Source organism: Embiotoca jacksoni, unplaced genomic scaffold, assembly GCF_022577435.1.
Source record: "Embiotoca jacksoni isolate LCO1_2020_lvr unplaced genomic scaffold, fEmbJac1.0.p SCAF_66, whole genome shotgun sequence".
NCBI classification, from domain to species: domain Eukaryota; kingdom Metazoa; phylum Chordata; class Actinopteri; family Embiotocidae; genus Embiotoca; species Embiotoca jacksoni.
The window spans coordinates 1,355,739-1,376,251 of NW_027185421.1; the positions used below are offsets into that span (position 1 = coordinate 1,355,739).

The following is a 20,513-nucleotide window of genomic DNA, read 5'->3' on the forward strand; positions in this document are numbered from 1 at the left end:
TCAGCAAATAATAACAGACTAACAGATTAATGGTATTCAGAAAAGGGGAATACAGTGGGTACGGAAAGTATTCAGACCCCTTTAAATGTTTCACTCTTTGTTTCATTGCAGCCATTTGCTAAAATCAAAAAAGTTCATTTTATTTCTCATTAATGTACACTCAGCACCCCATCTTGACAGAAAAAAACAGAAATGTAGAAATTTGTGCAAATTTATTAAAAAAGAAAAGCTGAAATATCACATGGTCATAAGTATTCAGACCCTTTGCTCAGTATTGAGGAGAAGCACCCTTTTGAGCTCGTACAGCCATGAGTCTTCTTGGGAATGATGCAACAAGCTTTTCACACCTGGATTTGGGGATCCTCTGCCATTCTTCCTTGCAGATCCTCTCCAGTTCCGTCAGGTTGGATGGTGAACGTTGGTGGACAGCCATTTTCAGGTCTCTCCAGAGATGCTCAATTGGGTTTAGGTCAGGGCTCTGGCTGGGCCAGTCAAGAATGGTCACAGAGTTGTTCCGAAGCCACTCCTTTGTTATTTTAGCTGTGTGCTTAGGGTCATTGTCTTGTTGGAAGGTGAACCTTCGGCCCAGTCTGAGGTCCAGAGCACTCTGGAAGAGGTTTTCTTCCAGGATATCTCTGTACTTGGCCGCATTCATCTTTCCTTCAATTGCAACCGGTCGTCCTGTCCCTGCAGCTGAAAAACACCCCCATAGCATGATGCTGCCACCACCATGTTTCACTGTTGGGATTGTATTGGGCAGGTGATGAGCAGTGCCTGGTTTTCTCCACACATACCGCTTAGAATTAACGCCAAAAAGTTCAATCTTGGTCTCATCAGACCAGAGAATCTTATTTCTCATAGTCTGGGAGTCCTTCATGTGTTTTTTGGCAAACTCTATGCGGGCTTTCATATGTCTTGCACTGAGGAGAGGCTTCCGTCGGGCCACTCTGCCATAAAGCCCCGACTGGTGGAGGGCTGCAGTGATAGTTGACTTTGTGGAACTTTCTCCCATCTCCCTACTGCATCTCTGGAGCTCAGCCACAGTGATCTTTGGGTTCTTCTTTACCTCTCTCACCAAGGCTCTTCTCCCACGATTGCTCAGTTTGGCTGGACGGCCAGGTCTAGGAAGAGTTCTGGTCGTCCCAAACTTCTTCCATTTAAGGATTATGGAGGCCACTGTGCTCTTAGGAACCTTGAGTGCTCCAGAAATGTTTTTGTAACCTTGGCCAGATCTGTGCCTTGCCACAATTCTGTCTCTGAGCTCCTTGGACAGTTCCTTCGACCTCATGATTCTCATTTGCTCTGACATGCACTGTGAGCTGTAAGGTCTTATATAGACAGGTGTGTGCCTTTCCTAATCAAGTCCAATCAGTTTAATTAAACACAGCTGGACTCCAATGAAGGAGTAGAACCATCTCAAGGAGGATCAGAAGAAATGGACAGCATGTGAGTTAAATATGAGTGTCACAGCAAAGGGTCTGAATACTTATGACTATGTGATATTTCAGTTTTTCTTTAATAAATTTGCACAAATTTCTACATTTGTTTTTTTCTGTCAAGATGGGGTGCTGAGTGTACATTAATGAGAAATAAAATGAACTTTTTTGATTTTAGCAAATGGCTGCAATGAAACAAAGAGTGAAAAATGTAAAGGGGTCTGAATACGTTCCATACCTACTGTATATTTACCAAAATTTCTACTCTCTCTCTCTCTATATATATTTCTACCCCCAAAAAAGGGCATAGTTAGGCCCCTGAGATGAGATGAACTGATGAGATTCGTCCCTAAATGTCAGATTTCCTCTGGAAATTATACACAATAAAAGAAAAAGATAAGATTTACATTTGTTTTGTTTATTTTAAAACATCAACGTATATTATTAAATCCCATAATAAGGAGGGTTGTCATGGGGTTACATCAGTCAAAACATACAGTTTATACAAGTGATGCAGTACAGAGCTGAACAGAAACAGATCATCTTAAGTATAAAAGAATAATGAACTCTGAATATGAATATATTTTGGTGGGTGTGTAGCCTGTATGTGGCTCTTGTTATTTCCTGAGTGCCGTCCAGCCCCCCCCCCCCCTCCCCCGCCTGAATATTCCGCTTTTCAACCGACGCACAGCTGATGTTGCACGCGTGTGTTCACCACAGCATCGTACTACAGACCTGTGAGTGTATTCATCAGTGGGAAACGTGAGCCGGTCGGCAGCTGCTGCAGGCAGATGATCACCGACGACAGGCGCGCGCGTCCTGCTGCAGCTCGCCGACTAAACACGCGCCTGTTTTTAGTCTTTTTTTTAACCACCAATAAGATGTGAGTCGTCTCTGAGCAGATATAACGAAGGCTTTGTCCTTTCAAACGCACAGTGGTCCTTTTTATGTGGCCGCCGCAGCGCGCAGGGGGGAGGGGGACAGCGCCGCTCTTGTCCTGCAGCTGCTGCCGCCTCGTAAGGCTTCAGAGAGGGGTCGGTAACCTGCTGCAGGCTCAGGTCCGGGTACGCACGGAGGCAGACGCCCATCCTGACCAAGTGTTGTTGCAATCAGTGATGTAAACATCTCAGGATCAGCGGGGCTCAGAGGGGAACCGGATTTTTACTTCGACGCAGCTGCCGGCTTCATTTTCATCGTGTTTATTTTGGGAGAAACAACTTCAACCGTCGGCTGCAGTCGTCCCTCCCACCCCCACGTTGGAGTTATCTGGGTGTTTTTCTCGTGCTGCAGGACTGATTTGAAGCTTATTGAAGCCTGAGTGAAGGACCAGGCTGCGACTCGTTTCAAGGCTTCACCGGCGCACTGACATGCTGCGTTTCTAGCTGCTTTCTGGCTGTTGTTGGTCAGATAGAAGGTCATTTAAATGTGTCGTCTTTACTACAGTGCTGTCAGTATTAATACATTTATATTTTAACACATTATATATTTAAATACGTAAAATGAATGGACTTTATTGCCTGCTGTGCCACTGCGCCATTTGGACGCACTTCGCCTTCTAGTGGATATTAAATTCGACTTTGCTTGAGTGTAACTTTACATTTTTGAGTACTATTTGTAAAATTTAGACGTAATTATTATTATATTTACCATTTAACCTGGATAACTTCTATTTTCTTTCTCCTGGAGCTTTTGGAGAGCTCTCTATGGATTTGGATACGCCTGTGCTCTTGGAGAGGTCCGTTTGGATTCGTTGCGGACTTTTAAAGATGTTGGATTTTACGCACGAAAATATCTTTCCTTCGAGTTTTTTTTTTGGTTTAGTCCAGTAGAAAAGGGTCTCTTTTACTCATTAATCCCACCAATGGAGTGTTTGCAGCCTCTCAAAGATGCTCCAGGGCTTTGCAAACGCACAAAATGCAGCAGGAAGTCTCTGAGAGTTCAGCTGCGCACTCGCTGACAATCGTCCTCTAGTTTGAACTGTAAGACTACATGATGGACCAGAATAAGTTGAAATCATAGGGGTAGGACAGACTATATATGAGGAAGGGGCTTTGCTATTTAAGGTCATTTATAGGCCATTTTAAAATTTAATATTGGAACTTAAGTATTTTTAGGCCCTAAATGGCCATTTTTGAGGTTTGGGGGGCTTTTTGGACCCTTTAACAATGGTTTTGTCCAATGTGATCACCCCTACATATTCAACATACATGGAAGTGTCCTTTTTGCAGGGATTGCTGGGAAGAAGAAGGACGCTGTCGAGGTTGGGACTTGGGAGAGGGAGGTGTTGGCTAAGCTACTGTAGAAAAAAGGTAAGAAATCCTCAGTTTTGATGAGACCAATGGGGCCAAACGTTGGCTGGGAGGCACATGGAGACTCTAAAGTCAACATTTAGACAGAAATATGCAGGTTTTCAGGTGTATTTTGGTGTCTTTACTGTGTAATAGAGCAGGGGAGGGCCAGGGCATTATGGTGTGCAGTAACAAGGAAACATGGAGGCACGGCTAGGGGGAGCCAGAGCAGGGCTGGGGAGGCAGCTGTGTGGCCCTGAGCTGGTTGGAGATGTGCTGCTTTGTTAAAAGTACTCATAAACATAGAAGACGTCCGGATGACTCTTCATTGTTGTATGTTAGTCTTCATGTTTTAAACTGTAGGAGCTTCATGGGTGGACTTCCTGAGACAGGAGTCTCAACACAGGCTGTGAAGAGAGAAAGCAGAGTGACAGGAAACATGAATCAGCAGCAGAACATCCACCAAAAAAAGGCCTTCAAATGTAACTTGTGTACTTTAATACCAATTTTAACAGAGTATTAATGTGTAAATGTGGATTAGCGGAGCATTTGCTGTGATCATAGAAAACCTTCAAGATGGCCTCTGCTCTTGCTCTGAAACCAGGTGAGCAGCTGACACTTCCTGGTTGGACCGACAGAGCTGCTCTGCTCACATGCAGTCAGATGCTTCTTCCTACTGAGGCACTGACTGCATTTTTAGATTTATCTCATGTCGCATGTTTCTGTATTGAAACACATTAATGCAGAAACTGAGTCACAGAGCCACAACTTTAGAGATGTGTTGTCCTCTGCTGTCTCTAAAGGCCCTGTTGTCTTCAGGCTGTGATTGGTTCATCCAGGAGCTGCAGTTGATCCCATTAATGGCCCTTAATTAGTATTTTTATTAACATCGAAAAAAATATTCTTATAAATCAGTAATTATATTCCTAAAATTATTTTAACAAGTCTCGTATTGACCAGAATCACTCTGAAAAAAAATATCTGCAAAGGTCAAAAGTCAATTTAAGACTTTTTTCTGTTGCACAAAGGGTTAATTTACTGTTACAAATAAAAGTACAGCTGTCAGTGGCTGCTTGATTGACCCCAAATCACCTAATTTATAATAAATACAGATCAGATTATTTTTTAAAAATCTAAAATTTGACAGTTTTAGATTCAGAGAAGAACTCTGTGCCAAAAAAACTGCAATTAACCCTTTAATTACCGCCGTCGCCTCGTGCAGTGTCCTGCGTCGAGAAATGCAGCTTCTTCTCATGCAGATCATCATCTGTGAAAATAAAGACACAAAGCAGAGATATGACACCCATTAATGTAATTTGTTTTTGATTTAGTTGCCGTCAAGCACCAACTTTGAAGCAAATTTATCTTTTTATCGACGATTGTAGCAGAAAAAAGACGATAAATTTACATTTACATGGAGAATTAATGACTTTCAGTTCAAAAGTTAAAGCTATTAACTAAAAGAAATGTTAAAAAAAATAAGCTAAATGTAGCAGTTCAGAAACACCTAATGAGCTTTCATGTCATTTTACACGATTTTCTAAGTGCAGGTTTCACCCGTATTTGAATTAGTCTCTTATTTTCTATTTTTTGTTGATTACATTCATAAAAACACGCATCATTTAAAGTTATCCAGGAGCTAAAGGGTTAATAATCTCTGAGCCTTCAGTCCACAGTGGTGGTGCTGAAATCAGGAGAGGATGTTTGAAGGGCGTCTGTCATTGTGGGTGAATCACTGCCCCCCTGTGGTGGTCACGGGTATTCAAGACAGAAAGCAAAACAAAACTCAGAAATGGTGTCAGTGTCAGTCAGTGTGTGTGTGTGTGTGTGTGTGTGTGTGTGTGTGTGTGTGTGTGTGTGTGTGTGTGTCTGCTCCGTGTCTGAATTCTCCGTCTGTTTTTTGTGTGTTTTCAGGAATTATCCTGATCCGGAGCAGCATCCCGTCGTTCGGAGAGCAAAAGTTTGATGTAAGAAACTTCAACAGTCGTCTCGTCTCGTCTCGTCTCGTCAAACAAATCTGGTGTCAGTAAAAGTAAATGTTGGTGTTGGATCAGATCTTCAGCCTTTAAAGCGTGATAATAAAGTCCATCGTTACGGTTTAAAGGCTGAACTGGACAGTTTCCCATGAGACCATCAGTTGTAAACACAAACCCGATGTCTGTCTCGCTTCCCGTCTCAGATCTCCGTCCACGTCGTCCCGCCGCGACCTCGACGTCTCCGCCGCGATGGAAGAGGAGATCCAGGAGGACCGGGCCAAGCTGAAGCAGGGCATGATCAAAGTGCTGCACTGCGTGGCGTCCATCTCCTCCGCCGCCGCCGTGGTCAACCCCATCTTCGGCGTGGCCGGCTCCCTGATCCGCGTGGTGCTGCACCACGTCGACGACGAGGACATCCGCACGCTGAAGCGCGAGTTCGGCTCGGTGAACGAGGCGCTGAAAGACCTGTCGCGGGAGAACCGCAACGCGCTGCTGCAGATCAATAAGGAGACGCTGGACGGGCAGTACTGCGTCGTGGAGGAGAACCTGAAGCACCAGTTCAAGAAGTTCATGGACATGGTGGAGGCGCGGCCGCAGCACAGCGACAGCAAGAAGAAGGACTTCGAGGAGAGCTACTCCAACAGCCTGAGCGACCAGAACCTGCACACGCTGTACGACGGCGTGGTGGGCAAACCCAAGCTGTTCAGCCGGCCCGTCCTGGAGGTGTACCTGAAGCACTCGCAGGGCGACCGCCGCACCATGGAGCGCCTCTGCACGCGCCTCACCTACCTCTTCTGCATCGGGCTCATCGCCCTCATGGGCTACGCCGCCGTCGTCGGGGACGACGAGGAGGGCCTCGGCGAGGAGTGGGCCGAGAAGATGGAGCACGTGCAGGAGAAGATGCAGGAGGCGCTCCGCAGGTGCAAATGAAAAGGGGGAGGAGCTTCGTTTTCCCGCCCGATGCTTTCAGGACTCACGGGTTTCCGCGTTCCCTCGCCGTGACTCCCCCTCCTCTTCCTCCCGGGCTTCTTCTTCATCTCCCTACGAAGCCCTTTGTAAACGCCTCCTCTCTGTGACGGCGACACTATTCATCCGAACCTGCTGCTTACTGTACGTTTGTTTTAATCTCGCATCACAAAATGACTCAGCTGATACTAAAAGCTGATGACTAATCCGCCACAGGATCACAACTAAAACTAAACTAAAACTATTCAAACACTGCACGTCACATAACTGACACGTAAAATGAATCACTTCATAAAACTATATATTTGCCGTATTATCGTAGATTTCTGGAACATACATGTATATTAAACTAAAAGACAGTCAGCATGATGATTTGTGCCGGGAGCCTGACTTAAAAAAAAAAAAGAAGATGAATATAGCTGTTTAAAATAAGTTAAACCAAAACGTGAAAAGTTTTCAGACGACGAATGTAACCATGACGATTAATTATCATTCACATAACTATTTAATTGTCTTTTTCCACTTTATTTTATACCACTTTCTAAAAATTAAATAAAAGCCTGATCATAGTTTAATACATTAAATGAAAGGAGATCATTATTGGCTGTTGGTGTCGAATAGTAGAAGTTAAACGCCTCGAGATGACCAGCAGGTGGCGCCAATTCTCCGCTCAAGGGCCTTTAAAATCAAACAGGAAGTGGGCGAGATGACGTTATTAGAACCTCAAACAGTGGAAAGGCACTCCTGTTGTGCAAATTATAAAACATATTTTATGTTTCTTCCATTAAATTTAATCTAATTTGACCCTAATATTTCTGCTGCTGCTTCGCTGAGTTCTTTTTTTTTCATTATTTTTTAAGACTATTTTTGGTTAAAAAAAATTGAAAACTGTATAAAATAGACATTTTGACGTCACACTATATCTGAGAAAAATAACCTCTTCACCCAAACAGGAAACACTAAATATAACTTGATATTTGACAAGGTCTAATTAGTCTAATCAGGGCTTCTATTTTCACATTTTCACTCCCGTCATTAAAGTCATCAAGTTTTGAAATGTGGAGAAATGAGGAGGCTTCTGTTGCTCTTTTATTTTGTAGGAGCAGAGACAAGCGGGTTTCTTCACTGACGTTTTACAACCTAAAAAAATAGGAAACTGTTTTTGTTTGAGTTCTTTTTATCTTTAAAAGTTCTTTCTTGACCAACAGTGCCTCAAGTTTTACATCATTATTTTATTTTTAAGGGGTTTTTGTCTGATTTATTTAGTCGTTATATTTTTTTAGAGCTCTGTTCACATTTATACTTTAAATAATGTCTTTTTATTTTGGGTCTAACTGGCATTATGAGTCGATGGGTTTGTTTCACGGCAGCTGGAAAAGTAAACATCTGATTGTCCAGTTCCAACATCGTTTATGTTCTGCATCCTTTCAGCACACGACTGAACCGGGTCGTGGTTCTGTGCTCTCTTGTTCCAACACTACACGTCGCATCAATAAATATAGTCTGAATGCAGATCATATGGACCTCTTCATGTCATAGCATGTGAATATATTGCTTTTCTTTTTTTTTGTTATGGATATTTTGATGCCTGGTTGTATTATGCACCGATATGAATAAAAAATGTGGTATAATAAGAACTGACTGGGAGTCGTAAATGAAGAAAAAAAATACAAGCCAATGTCATTAAAATGGCAAATTTTTCTTTAGAAAATAAGATGAAATAAAAGATATAATAGTCACACATAATCCAGCATTTATCTCTTCACTGCCATTCTGGTGCTGATGTTAAAAATAAATTATACATTAAGGAGGAGGAAAAAAAAAAGCAGTGAAATTAAAGTGGAGAACATTTCATTTAAATGGTAAAAATAAATGATATTGTTTTATTTTAAATTTTGCAGTAATTTTTGCTTCATGTTATTTTTATTCATTGTAAATTTTATAAATTTTATTTCATTTTTGTTCATTATTATTTATTTTGTTTGCAGTTTTTAATTTATATTAATTTTTTGTTTGAGTACTTGAAAAAAAATTGTTTTTAATCCATTAAAATTTAAAAATTAAAAGGATTTTTGAAAATGATGAAAACATTTATCCTGACACACTGCAGCAGGTTTAGTAGAATAGAAACTTTTATAAATCAGTGTAACGTGAAAAATGTCCTCTGAAGAAGCTCAGAAATTGAAGAGACGGAAAGGTGCAGTTGACTGATTTGGCCGCCAGAGGGCGTGAGTACTTCACGTCCATCACGACTGCACCTGTTCTCTCTGAACTGCTCGAGGGCCCACAGGACATAAAGCATCTTATTTAAAACAGGAAAATAAACCGTTTCCTTTTTTTTAGGGCCCAAACAGATCAGCTGGAAGCCAAACTTCATGTTTAAGATCAAAAGATGGGTGAGAATTAACTCCACGTGCACGAAGGTTCACCCTCATGCATCATCCTCATCCTCATCCCGCTGAACAGGTTTGACCCACAGCTCAGTTTCGGGAACCAAAAAAGGAAAATGTGCATTTCAGGCATTTGAGCTGCGGATTACTGACACAACGATGTGAGGAGCTCACCTGCACTTCCTCTGAGCCACGACGTGTGTCACGTGATATTTGCTCTCTCTCTTTTCATGACACGAGCTCGTCTCCAAGAATCCGTTTCCATCTAAACGGAAATGTTTCAAGACATTTTAATTTAAATCTTGGACACACTTTGGATATAAATCTTCACACATGATGAGTTGGAGGAGAAACGATTTGCGTAATGATTTCGTTTTTTTTTTTTTTTTTTTTTTTTTTTTGGTGAGGGAGGTTCAGCCTCACAGGGCGCGTCGCGTGCGCACAGATGAAGAGGAGGAGGAGGGGGGGGCAGACGGTTAATTTGATCATCACAAAGTCATCTAACTGATTACAAAATACTGTCTGTGTTTACTTTGATTTTAAATGGATGTTAAACGAGAAATATTAGTGATAAATCTGAGTGATGACGCACGTCTGAGGTGGATATAAACACTGGTTGTCAGATTCACCTCCCTGCACATTTAAAAATCTCCTTTACTGTGATTTAACATCCAGAATAATGTTGCGCATGTAAACGTCAGAGGTGTGATGTTTTAAACACCTCATGTGTGCACAACATTTCCATCATTTTATGGTTTGAGATGCAGTTGTGGTAAAAAAACAAAACAACAACTAAAGACCGTGGTTCATTTTAAAACACCAAAAAGACAAAACTCAACAACAGTTTTAAGAGCTTAATTCTTACCTCCGAGTTTGGATCCTTTTCACAGCAGCTGCAGCACATCATGGTGAGATTATCTGCGCCAAGTGCGCGCAAAAAAAGAAGCTGCCGAGGAACAAAAGAAACGTCCAAATATTCTGGAAAACAAGACAAATATCCAAATTAATTTCCGTTTTGTTGGAGCAACAAAATCGTTCTTCCATGAAGACACGACTGAAGAGAAAATGGACCCACCGCCTGTCTCACCTCAATCCGTCTGCCCCCCTCTCTCTCCTCCCTCTCTCTCTCTTTCTCTCTCCTTTGCAGATACTGAGTGCGCATCTCCTCTGAATCCTCTTCTGGACCCCTCGGAGCTCCACACTGGACCAGAGAAACGTGGGAATTCTCTCAAACTTAAAGGGAAAAGAAAAAGAAAAAAAAACTTTATCCGCAGCTGTTTGGAGCTCATCAGGCGTGAAGGAGTCTTTTCATTCAGGTACAGAAACCCGCTGTTAATACAGGAATGTCACGAATGTCTTTATCTCCCATCAAAGGAGGATGGGGGGAGGGGGGGGATTCTGTGCTGTAAGGTGTGTCCGGAGCTCGCGGAGGATTTGTGCGTAAAAGGACTGCCGTTGCGCATTTCTTTTTGGGTGCGCTTGCCCAGTTCAACTATGGCGCAGTTTCATGAACAGATTATTTAAAGATTAATTTCCCTCACACTATTTGATTATTTACGACCAAGATGATTGCGTAGCTGTTTATCTTTATTTTTTTTATCTATAAATAAATCGAATCACGAGGCATTAAACAAACATAAATAAACAAAATTGATGTTAATTTGTGGAGGAGTTTTGGTGACGCAGCATCTGGAGGTTCATCCGCAGACGGAAGTCTGAGCACAGTGATGTAGGACTGTCAGGACTGAAGGGGATTCTAAACACGGTTTGGCCTTGAGATGAGTCACAAGGACAGAAGGGCACTGTGTCATTTTCTCATCTAATGCCCCCCATTTTGTTTAAATGACATCATTATCTGCATCCTTTTGGGTGGGGAGCTTATTATTTTTCTCTAAATGTATCCTACAAGGTCGAGATACAATTTCTAAAAAATTTCTACTGTCCTCCATCTCAAAACTTGATTTTTATTTATGACCAATTTCAACTGTCGTTTTTTTTCCCGCAATTTGGCAAAATGCTGCAGAACGAAGAGCTGTTTCTGGTGCAAATAAAGGTGCAGTTCTCCGTGAAATATGGTCTTTTATTTTTTAATCAGGAAGAAACAGCGATTCTCTGGTGCTTTGTTTTCTATTTGGAAATGAACAGAGTTGCTGAAAACATTATTTTTCCAATTGCCTGTAAGATTTCTATAAAAACGAGGTCCAAACCCTCAGAAGAATCATAATTTGAATGGTTGTAATATATGAAGGAGTGAAATGCGACAAAAAAATGGAAAAACAAAATCTATTCTGCTTTTTAAATGGATATTCTGGTTGTACCTTTTTATCTCGAGTCATTCAGATGAAACAATCGGAGGATTTTGAGGGAAACATCATCACATGCTGCCTGTAAGAAGCTGCTGCATGTCGACACCTCGGTGTAAGACGGATTTATCAGGTCGAGAAATAGACGAACGTTCTTCAACCTTAAAAAAAGCTCACGGATCAAAACAGAAAACATGTTTATGAGGTTAAAGACTTCCTGTTGCACACGTCTCTGTGTTGATTTGACACCATGTTTTGTCCCTCCGTGTCCCAGAACATGAGCAGCTCGTTGGAGCAGGTCGTGGCCCAGAAGAAGGAGTCCATCGAGGCGGTGATGGACATGTTCGAGAAGGGTGCCGAGGTGCTGGCCAGCGCCGTGGGCGAGCTCTTCCCGCTCTGCCAGGCCGCCGCTCCGGTACTGCGCCTCGCTTTGGACAACGTCCACAGCAAAGAGGTCTTCTACGTCAAGGAGCAGTTCCTAACGGTGAGGAACAAGCTGGACATCCTCTCCGGTCAGCTGGAGGACATCGACTGTGAGATCCGGAAGGGCCGGCTGGACGCCCAGTACTTCTTCGTGGAGGAGAACATCCGGAACCAGTTCCGGAAGTACATGGACATCCTGGAGGCCAAGCAGCAGTTCAAGGAGGTGAAGACGAGGCTGTTTCTGGAGCACTTCGCCAAAACCGGAGGAGAGAAGAACCTGTTTGTGCTCTACGACGCTCTGATGGGGACCAACAGCTTCGGGGAGTCGGTTTTAGATTTGGTGGAAAGGTGCGTCTTTAGATCTCATCTTGTTTCTGGAGCTCTGCTTCTAATCGCGAATGTAAAAACGATTGTCTCCTTTTATTCTGCAGGTACGTGGCGAGGAACCGCCGCCGCCTGGAGGACTTCTGCGTCCGGATGAAGGAGCTGTTCTGCCTGGGTCTGATCGCTCTGCTGGGCCGCTGCGCCCTAACGCGAGGCCCGGGGGAAGAAGAGGACGAGATCCGAGAGTGGAGCGGAAAAATCGAAGAGGTGGAGTCCAGGATGAAGACGACCATCGAGTCGTGTACCGCCGCCTTCGCAGAGCAAGCAAAGCTGGACGCCCAGCGGCTCCTGCAAGAGAAGGAGGACGAGACCCTGCAGGACACGACCCGGCTGCTTCTGGAGTTCCTGGTGAAGAAGTACGACTGGGTGCGCTGGTCGGTGCGGCTCATCAACCATTCGGGCAGCACCTACCGCAACTGGCGGGCGGGGGAACACTTCCACCACGTGGCCGGGCGGAACTGGTTCGAGGTGCTGCAGGTGAACGACATCAACCTGGTGGTGTCGTACAGCACCGAGCCGCAGCCGGTTCCCCGAGACTTCATCCGGCAGGTGATGGAGGCTCAGGGGAAGAAGGGGAACGCCCCCGCGGTGGTGGAGCTGCTGGAGAAGCAGCTGTGCGGCTTCGTCGTTCACGCCGTCAGCCGCCACAAGGAGTCGGTGGCTCAGTGGAGCTTCCCGGAGGACTGTCACTACTGGGAGAGGCACAAGAACGTGGCCGTGTGCGTCCACTCGGAGTGAAGCAGAAAGGACGGATTTCAGCCGAGATACAGTCGAGTTCAGTTGCTGCGAGACTGAGCGGAGAAAATCCAAATAGAAATATTGAATCTCAGAGACCAGGGGTGCACTGATCTGATCGATCAGGTGGTGTTTTCATCTGCCAACATCCTCTAATACAAGCAAAAGTGCTTCAAAATCAAAAAGATCGAAACAAAAAGAAGTTTTATCTGCAGCTTAACTAAAATATTCAGAAGTAAGATATCCCCTGTGACTGATATATTATTATATATGTATGACTCCATTATTTGTGGTGCTTCAAAGTGTAAACAGTAGTTTATTCTATAGTGAACCAAACCACAGACTGGATATAAAAGTGTTCGTAGCTTCACGTCTGTAAAATGGTTCCGATCCAGAAGTGTCTTCAGCTGTAATACCATCGAGTGCCACTAGAGGTCGGCTCCAAAAGGCCTCCGGCTCCATAGACTCCCATTCAACTTCTCTCATCAAATCCAAAGTCAAAAAGACCTGTTTTTGGGGGCGTGTCTGTTTGATTGACAGGCCTGTGGTGCAGTCAGGTTACAGCTATCGGTGGGCGGGACGTAGTATCGTCAGGTTTCCAATCAGATCAGTCAGATCCACCTCAACCCAGCCAAGACAAATGACGTTTTTTTAGTATCTATGCATCATCAAAGCACGTTGAAGTTTGTTTTTAAAGGCGTCAATCAGGCTGAAAATAAAAGTAATGACAAAACGTACAATATTTTCATCTAAAACGTAGCTCTCAGGACAAAACTGATAAAGTATGATTAAATGGAAATATTTAGTGAAATGAAATGAATTTCATTAGTTACTGTGTAATACATGTTATTTACACATTCTGGACTGACCTCCATTAGATCCAAGCAGCGAAGTATAAAAGGGGGAAAAGGAGCTCTGGTACTGGATCAATACTTTGAATTTACATGACAGTAGAATATTTTCATTGTTTGAGCTTTTAAACATTTTTAATAGGCTCCATGTAAACGTGGCTTCGATCAGGTCGGACTCGGATCAGTGCATTCCTGTCAGGAAGATTCTGCTTTACACTTTTTTTGTTAAGAGAATTTAACCACAGATGCCCTTTTATTAGCTGCTAGGGTTGTTGTGAAAATTTGAATTAAGCATGAATTTATTTCATGTTGGAGATGTTTAAATACTAACCCCCGTGCATATAATGAACTACTGTGTGTAACATACGACTAACGTTCCTGCACGATGCTTTTACCTCAGCTGCATACAGTAATAACCCGGTCTCCCCTGAGAAACGGCCGGCGGTGGTTCTGCTGAGGCTGCAGCTCCGGCTCCGAGCTCCCGTTTTGTCTCTGCTCAGCAGGCTGGCCTACATAACTCCGACAGGGAGCCGACTCTTTCAGGCGTGAAGAACAAAGAGGCCTCGGAGTTTGGCAGCGGAGACGCGACGATGTGCCTTGTGTTTCAAACACAGTCGAACCAAAACTAGTGAAGCCCACTGCCGACCGGCGCCGTGCCCACGACACGTCGTGACTTCAGCTCATCTGGAAAACTTGAAGTTGTTTTGAACTTATTATTTATGCACAATTTTCTCTCCATGATATTCCTGCTGGCATTCAACATGAACACTTTTTGTTTTTTTCTGATTTGAAAGTAAAACAGTGATTTTTGTAGAAGCGCATTGCGTTCACGTAAGAAAAACCACTTTAGATGTTTCCTGCTCACTCGAGTCCATCACGATTCCTCCGTTTAGTTATTCAGTTATTGAATCAAGAAGTTTAATATCTTTGCCAATATCTTTCTGCCTTTACCGTAGTGGCCAACGTCCGTGCCGACGGGCTCAACCTCAACTTTTCTCATAATTAAAGATCAGTATCTCATAATTAGAAGGTCTCATAAAGATCTCGTGATTATGAGATAAGCTGTCAATTTTTCTTTTCTTACATGAATGCAGTGAGCTTCCGTTGATTTTTGCCTCATTTACTCACTATAGCATTCACGACAAACAGTCTCAATAAAATGAGCGCATGATCAATCTGTTGTGCTTTATGACAATTAATGACCGAATACCAAATTGCAAATGTGATGGATTTTTTTTCCCATCATTTGTGTACGATTTTATCTCCACGTGAGCACTTTCTTTGTCTGTTGTGATACGCCTGCTCACACTCAACATTCACACTCGTGTTTTTCCTCATTTGAAAGAAACGAAAGAAAAGATGTTTTTCCAGGAAATACACATCGGTCATATGAAATGTATCATCAGGTAAAAAAAAATGGGCATTAATGTAAATTAAAATGTATCATTTACGCACTTCAGCTTCAGCATTCAGACCAAACAATCTCAATAAAATAAGAGCATGATCAATGGGCAGCGTGGCGTTTATGCTTTCTGACAATTAATGACCGAATACAAATTGCAAATGGCTGCGTGAACACGTGTAATCTAATATGAGCCTGTCTTTTCTTGTACAAATGTGATTTACGCTGCCCTGTTAGAGCCCTCGCCCGTTAAAACCAGGCAGTGCACCCTCAGCAGCAGCCACTGCCTCTAATTTAATTGATATTTACACATAAGTCAGCATTTCCTGACCGCAGCTCTGGTTTAATAGTCTATGAATAACCTCTGGCAGCAGCTAATACGCTGCAGACGAGCAGCAAAGTGCTGGTCTTAGCAGGTCTTAGCAGGATGGAGACGCACATCATTTCATATCTCAGCAGATCTGCAGGGTTCTTTAGCTGCCGGGCCTCTCTGCCCTGAATCAAGCCTGTCAGGGTTCATCAAGTGCTCTCTGTGCTGCACAGTGCAGAGCAGGAGGACGTGGACCAATCAGCCGAGAGTTATAGTGGAAGGCATTATTTATATATACATATATATATACATATACAAATATATATAAAAAAGGGGGTCCCAATATGCAAAATACATGCAAACAAAAATCAGCTGATGACAAAAGCTGCAGAAGGTAAACATCTCCTGTAATTCAACTACTTTCAATCATGCATTTCACTAAATCTATAAGTTTGAGTGAGGAGATAAATGTGCATTTGCACGAAGCAACCAGCCCTCAAGACAAACTCTTAATAAGAAAACATTTTTGGGGAAGAGGTTGAACTGTTCCTTTTACACGCTGGGTGAAGAGAAACCCCGACTTTACCTTCTTGTACTGTCAAACCCTGTGGGAACATCTTCACCTTTCATTTAATACAGTAAATATAAACACCTAAAAATAGCCTCCTCACATCCGTCGTCATGGTTTCTTTCAGACTGCACCTGCAACCTTTTTTATAGTTAGAAAAAAACCCAGACAGGTGACTAAACGCGCTTCACCAGCCTTTTGACATTTCAGTGCTTTAATCCTACACTTTAAAAAACAAAGGGAGTGTGGAGCAGACAGACGGATGGGTGCGCCGGACACACCAGAGAACCAGAAACACTAGAGAACCAGAAACACCAGAGAACCAGAAACACCAGAGAACCAGACACACCAGAGAACCAGAAACACCAGAGAACCAGAAACACCAGAGAACCAGACACACCAGAGAACCAGACACACCAGAGAACCAGACACACCAGAGAACCAGACACACCAGAGAACCAGACACACCAGAGAACCAGAAACACCAGAGAACCAGATACACCAGAGAACCAGACACACCAGAGAACCAGACACACCAGAGAACCAGAAACACCAGAGAACCAGATACACCAGAGAACCAGACACACCAGAGAACCAGATACACCAGAGAACCAGATACACCAGAGAACCAGACACACCAGAGAACCAGAGAACGGACCACTGAAACCTGATGTTCGACCTCTTCACTTGCCATCATTCCTATTTAAATAAAAAATTCAACTCATCATCCTAATCTCTTCTCTTCTGTTTTATTTTTTTCTGAATCCAAAACTTCAGTCGTCTCTTTGTTTTTCTGTCCAACACATTTCAGATCAGCGGCTTCCTGAACCGAAGCCGGTGGATTCATTAGTGGTTCGCCTACAGTAGGTAACGACTATCGATCCGAGAAGGCTCTTCTCCTGCGTAAAAAGGCTCTGGCTGCAGTAACCAGTCAATCCTGGCTGTCGTTAAGAGGGGGGGGGGGGCATGGCATTTGTTTTCTTTTACTGCATCCATATCTCAGACAGCAGGAAGCCACAGTTACATAAACACACTCTGTGGTTGTTTAAAAAGAAGGTTTTCAGGAGGACAGGAGGGAAATCTGGTGAGGAAATAAACAGTACCGGAGGTGGTTAGCAGACAGAGGGCGCTGTCAGCACGCACAACCAAAACCCTGCTGCTACTTCTTTAAAACATTTTGTCTTGGTGATGATTTACAAACATGAAAAATGTTTTTAAAAAGACATTTCTCACTTTGGAGCATCTGTGGTTGACAGAAAAATGAAATGAAGCAGTTTGCAGAATATTTCCCTGAAGGCAGTTTTAACAGGAAATATGGCATCATGGTGCCATTCAGGAAAACCATAAACTGATTGTTCACAACGACAACAAAAAAAGGCAGCATCCCTAAACGCTCTTCTCTCCATCATCCTGAATCTTCCTCGTCTCCGAGAGGAGATAGCAGCCAATATCAATATTTCATAAACAAATGAAAGACTGGATGGAGGCTGAGCATCAGAGGGGCCCCGGAGGGGGGGAGTCAATCAATGCTGGGAGAGCTCTGTCTGCCAATCCCGGCCAAGCGCAGGATAATCCTATTACCCATCAGTCCGAGTGGAGCATCGACCCGCCCTGCTGCTCTGACTGAGTGGACTAATCCCATAAAAAGCATTAAAACATTTGTTCAGTGACACGCTGGCTGCAGGTCCGAGTCCAGAACCGAGGACAGACGCGTGTTTGAAAGTCGCAGACTTTCACTGGTAAAGTTTCACATAAACAGTAAAAAAAAAAAAATAAAGATATTGTAAGCTCAACTTTCCAGTAGACAAGAATTATTTTATATATTTGTTGGCTCGTGCAGCTTTAAGGTCACATGATACAGGTGAATACGAGAACAATTTTACTTTTTGCTTACAGATATGACAGTGAAACTTCCCGAGTTGATTACTTATATTAAAACGATTATTTTTTGTATTAGAAGTTTTCTGAAATGTTATGTTTGAAATTAGGCCATTAGGCCCAGAACAGAAATCAAAGTATTGGATAAAGATATGGATATCTCTTTTTTCTTTATCTCGCCATCAATCATAAAATGTCACCAAAAATTCACCTCATTTTTAGGAATAAAATGCCCCATAAAATCAGCTTATGAATGATATATGAATAACAACCTTTATGAAAACCTTCAGAATACAGATGGAAATAAAACTGAACAGTTTGGTTAATCTAAGTGCGGCTGAAGTAAAGATTTCGGGCTCAGAGTTGAAGAAAAACAATTTTGACAAAGGGCCAATACATATTTTCAAATGCTGTTTTATCAAAAATGAGTTTTTCCTCAAACTCTGAATTAGAAATCTTCACTTCAGATAAACCAAAGCTTCCAGTTTTATTCCCATCTATACTCTGAAGGTGGTTTCATTCATATCTTGATTTATTTTATACATCTACAGACAAATACACAAGAAGTTGTAAAATAAACACTTAAATGTTTTTCTGCTTCTCTGACAGTAAACATGTTACAGAAGGTTTAGCCTGCAGAGTCTCACTCAAAAACAAAACTATTTCAGGACATAATTAGTCCTCAATGAATAACAGGACAAAGAGGAATTAATAGTTTTACCTTTAGAAACACAGCAGGCTGGTCGCAGGTGTGGAGGTGAGGCCTTCAAACATGGCTGCCAAAAGTGTGTCTTAGCTGCTTCACCTGCCAGCGAAGTCATTTAATGACCAAAAGAACTAAATGTGTGAAAACCAGAAAAGGTTCAACGGACACATTTCAGCTCAGGAACTTCTGTTTTTTTGTGTGTTTTTTTTTTACAGAGTGTGAGAAACAGGAATGTTTATATAATGCTGCAAGATGGCTGCCACCTTATCAATTATCCAATGAGAGCTAGGCAACAAAAAAGGCCCCGCCTCTAGAGGATGCTGCAACTCCAAAACAAAAGATTTTCAAATTAAAAGTGTGCAAAATTTTAAATACCACAGTTGTAGATAATACGTTTTGGAAATCAGTTTTTAGACCTTAGAAAATATTGAAAAAAAAAAAGCCCAAACTAACTAAATAACTAATTATATGCAGACAGAGAATAAATAAATATATAGAGGATTATGTTTAAAAAAAATATATTATTAGCTTTATTTTCAGCCATATTGCAGCCATCTTTTATTGTGAAATTTCTGCATTTGAGGATGTAGCATCCTTTAGAGGCCCTCCATCCATGTGTCACGTTTTTACTGGAAGATTTACTGTTCACACCTGTCATTAACATGTGTCTTGGCTGATCTGAACATAAGCGGTCATCTTTATACAGGTGTGAACATACCCAGAATGCATTGAGGGCTCATTGAGATGTGATCTGCTCAGAACACATTCTTTTAGCAGGTGAAGTGATTTTATTTTTACCACATTGACCTCGTCTGAAATTTCAGACACACATCAGCTGTGAAAGAGGCCCCGCCCCCTCACACAGTTCACTGATCCACCGCAGCGCAGAGCCCGACCCTCTCAAACCCGCTGGAATGATTCGATCATCTGAATAACGATCGGGTCGAGTCTGACGGTTCAGGTTGGAAATTACAAACTCGAGTGTTCAGACATTTACAAACGTGAAATATATTTTTTTATTGCTGAATGCCAAAAAGTTCTAACATTTATTTCCCACCTTTATTTCCCACCTTTATATCACAGCATGTCGACTGGATGTAGTTTTTATAACTGGCCCTGGTTGTTAGAAAATTCCTCATCGTGTTTTGTTCACACTAAAACATGACACAGTTGTTCAGTGATGTGTTTGAAAAGTTTCCACTCGTCATCAGCAAAACGTCATCAATCCTGCAGGAAACACGAAGGTCAATATATTATTTGTAGAAGCTGTGAGAAGATAAAAATGGAGACAATAACCGCCAGTTTTAAAGTTGCAAAAAAAACGCATCTGGAGGAACCATCAGCGTTTAGGTGGAAACCCACCGGGTGGCGAACACGTGTCTCCGTCTGCCTTCCCTCTTCAAGGCCTCATCATGTTGTTTCACTCAACACCCCCCCCCCCCCCCCCCCCAGCGCTGTTGTAGTCTGAACCCCCCACCCCCCCCACCCCACCCCACCCCCATACACACAAACACACAAACACTCAGATTCCTGTCTGCCTCGTCTGCTGCAGGTCACCGGCCCCATCAGCGTTGAGGAATGTTAGAAAATTAATCTGAGTTCTTGTTCTCTCCGACCTTCACTTCTGAGTTTCGTTCCTCATTTGTAGTCTGCAGCTTTTTATCCGTCTCGTCTCATCCTGTTGTTTTTCAGTGGTCTGAAACAGAAAGAAAAACTCTTGGACATGTTGAAATTACGAAATAATATATCAAAGCATTGGATTATGTTGCTGCAACTTTCCCGATAATTAGTGGAGGAGGAGGGGGGGGGGGGTGGTAAATGAGTAAAAGCCTGAGAAAGAGGAGTTGGAAGGAGAGCAGGAGCAGGAAACGCCACGTCACAGAGAGACTGCTGCCTC

At 42.8% G+C, this 20,513-nt stretch overlaps 2 protein-coding genes and 1 long non-coding RNA gene across 7 annotated transcripts; 2 read left to right on the forward strand and 1 right to left on the reverse strand.

Annotated features, from left to right (window-relative positions):
* Positions 1-1,833: 1,833 nt before the first annotated feature.
* On the reverse strand, positions 1,834-20,042 carry LOC138214016 (uncharacterized). Of its 5 annotated transcripts, XR_011179593.1 has the most exons (7): positions 19,979-20,042; positions 18,632-19,843; positions 10,144-10,289; positions 9,922-10,034; positions 9,231-9,321; positions 4,929-4,991; positions 1,834-4,131 (listed from the first exon to the last, which is right to left on the reverse strand). It is a non-coding gene; the product is annotated as an uncharacterized lncRNA (long non-coding RNA). The 5 variants fall into 5 exon arrangements; XR_011179591.1 differs by having other exon boundaries at positions 18,632-20,034; XR_011179592.1 differs by having other exon boundaries at positions 10,132-10,289; positions 18,632-20,034.
* rpz (rapunzel) lies at positions 3,665-8,300 on the forward strand. Its single transcript, XM_069175373.1, has 3 exons — positions 3,665-3,745; positions 5,639-5,691; positions 5,904-8,300. The coding sequence occupies exon 3, from the start codon at positions 5,950-5,952 to the stop codon at positions 6,628-6,630; it is 681 nt and encodes a 226-aa protein (XP_069031474.1). The 5' UTR covers positions 3,665-3,745; positions 5,639-5,691; positions 5,904-5,949; the 3' UTR covers positions 6,631-8,300.
* On the forward strand, positions 10,242-14,927 carry LOC138214014 (protein rapunzel-like). The gene is made up of 3 exons (XM_069175372.1): positions 10,242-10,372; positions 11,634-12,130; positions 12,214-14,927. The coding sequence occupies exons 2-3, from the start codon at positions 11,637-11,639 to the stop codon at positions 12,902-12,904; spliced, it is 1,185 nt and encodes a 394-aa protein (XP_069031473.1). The 5' UTR covers positions 10,242-10,372; positions 11,634-11,636; the 3' UTR covers positions 12,905-14,927.
* Positions 20,043-20,513: the final 471 nt, after the last annotated feature.

Excerpts from the sequence above, each read along its gene's own strand:
- LOC138214014 (XM_069175372.1), top strand. The coding sequence starts at position 11,637 with ATGAGCAGCTCGTTGGAGCAGGTCGTGGCCCAGAAGAAGGAGTCCATC. Across the intron at positions 12,131-12,213 it reads GTTTTAGATTTGGTGGAAAG|GTACGTGGCGAGGAACCGCC; the intron begins GTGCGTCTTTAG and ends TTTATTCTGCAG.
- rpz (XM_069175373.1), top strand. The coding sequence starts at position 5,950 with ATGGAAGAGGAGATCCAGGAGGACCGGGCCAAGCTGAAGCAGGGCATG.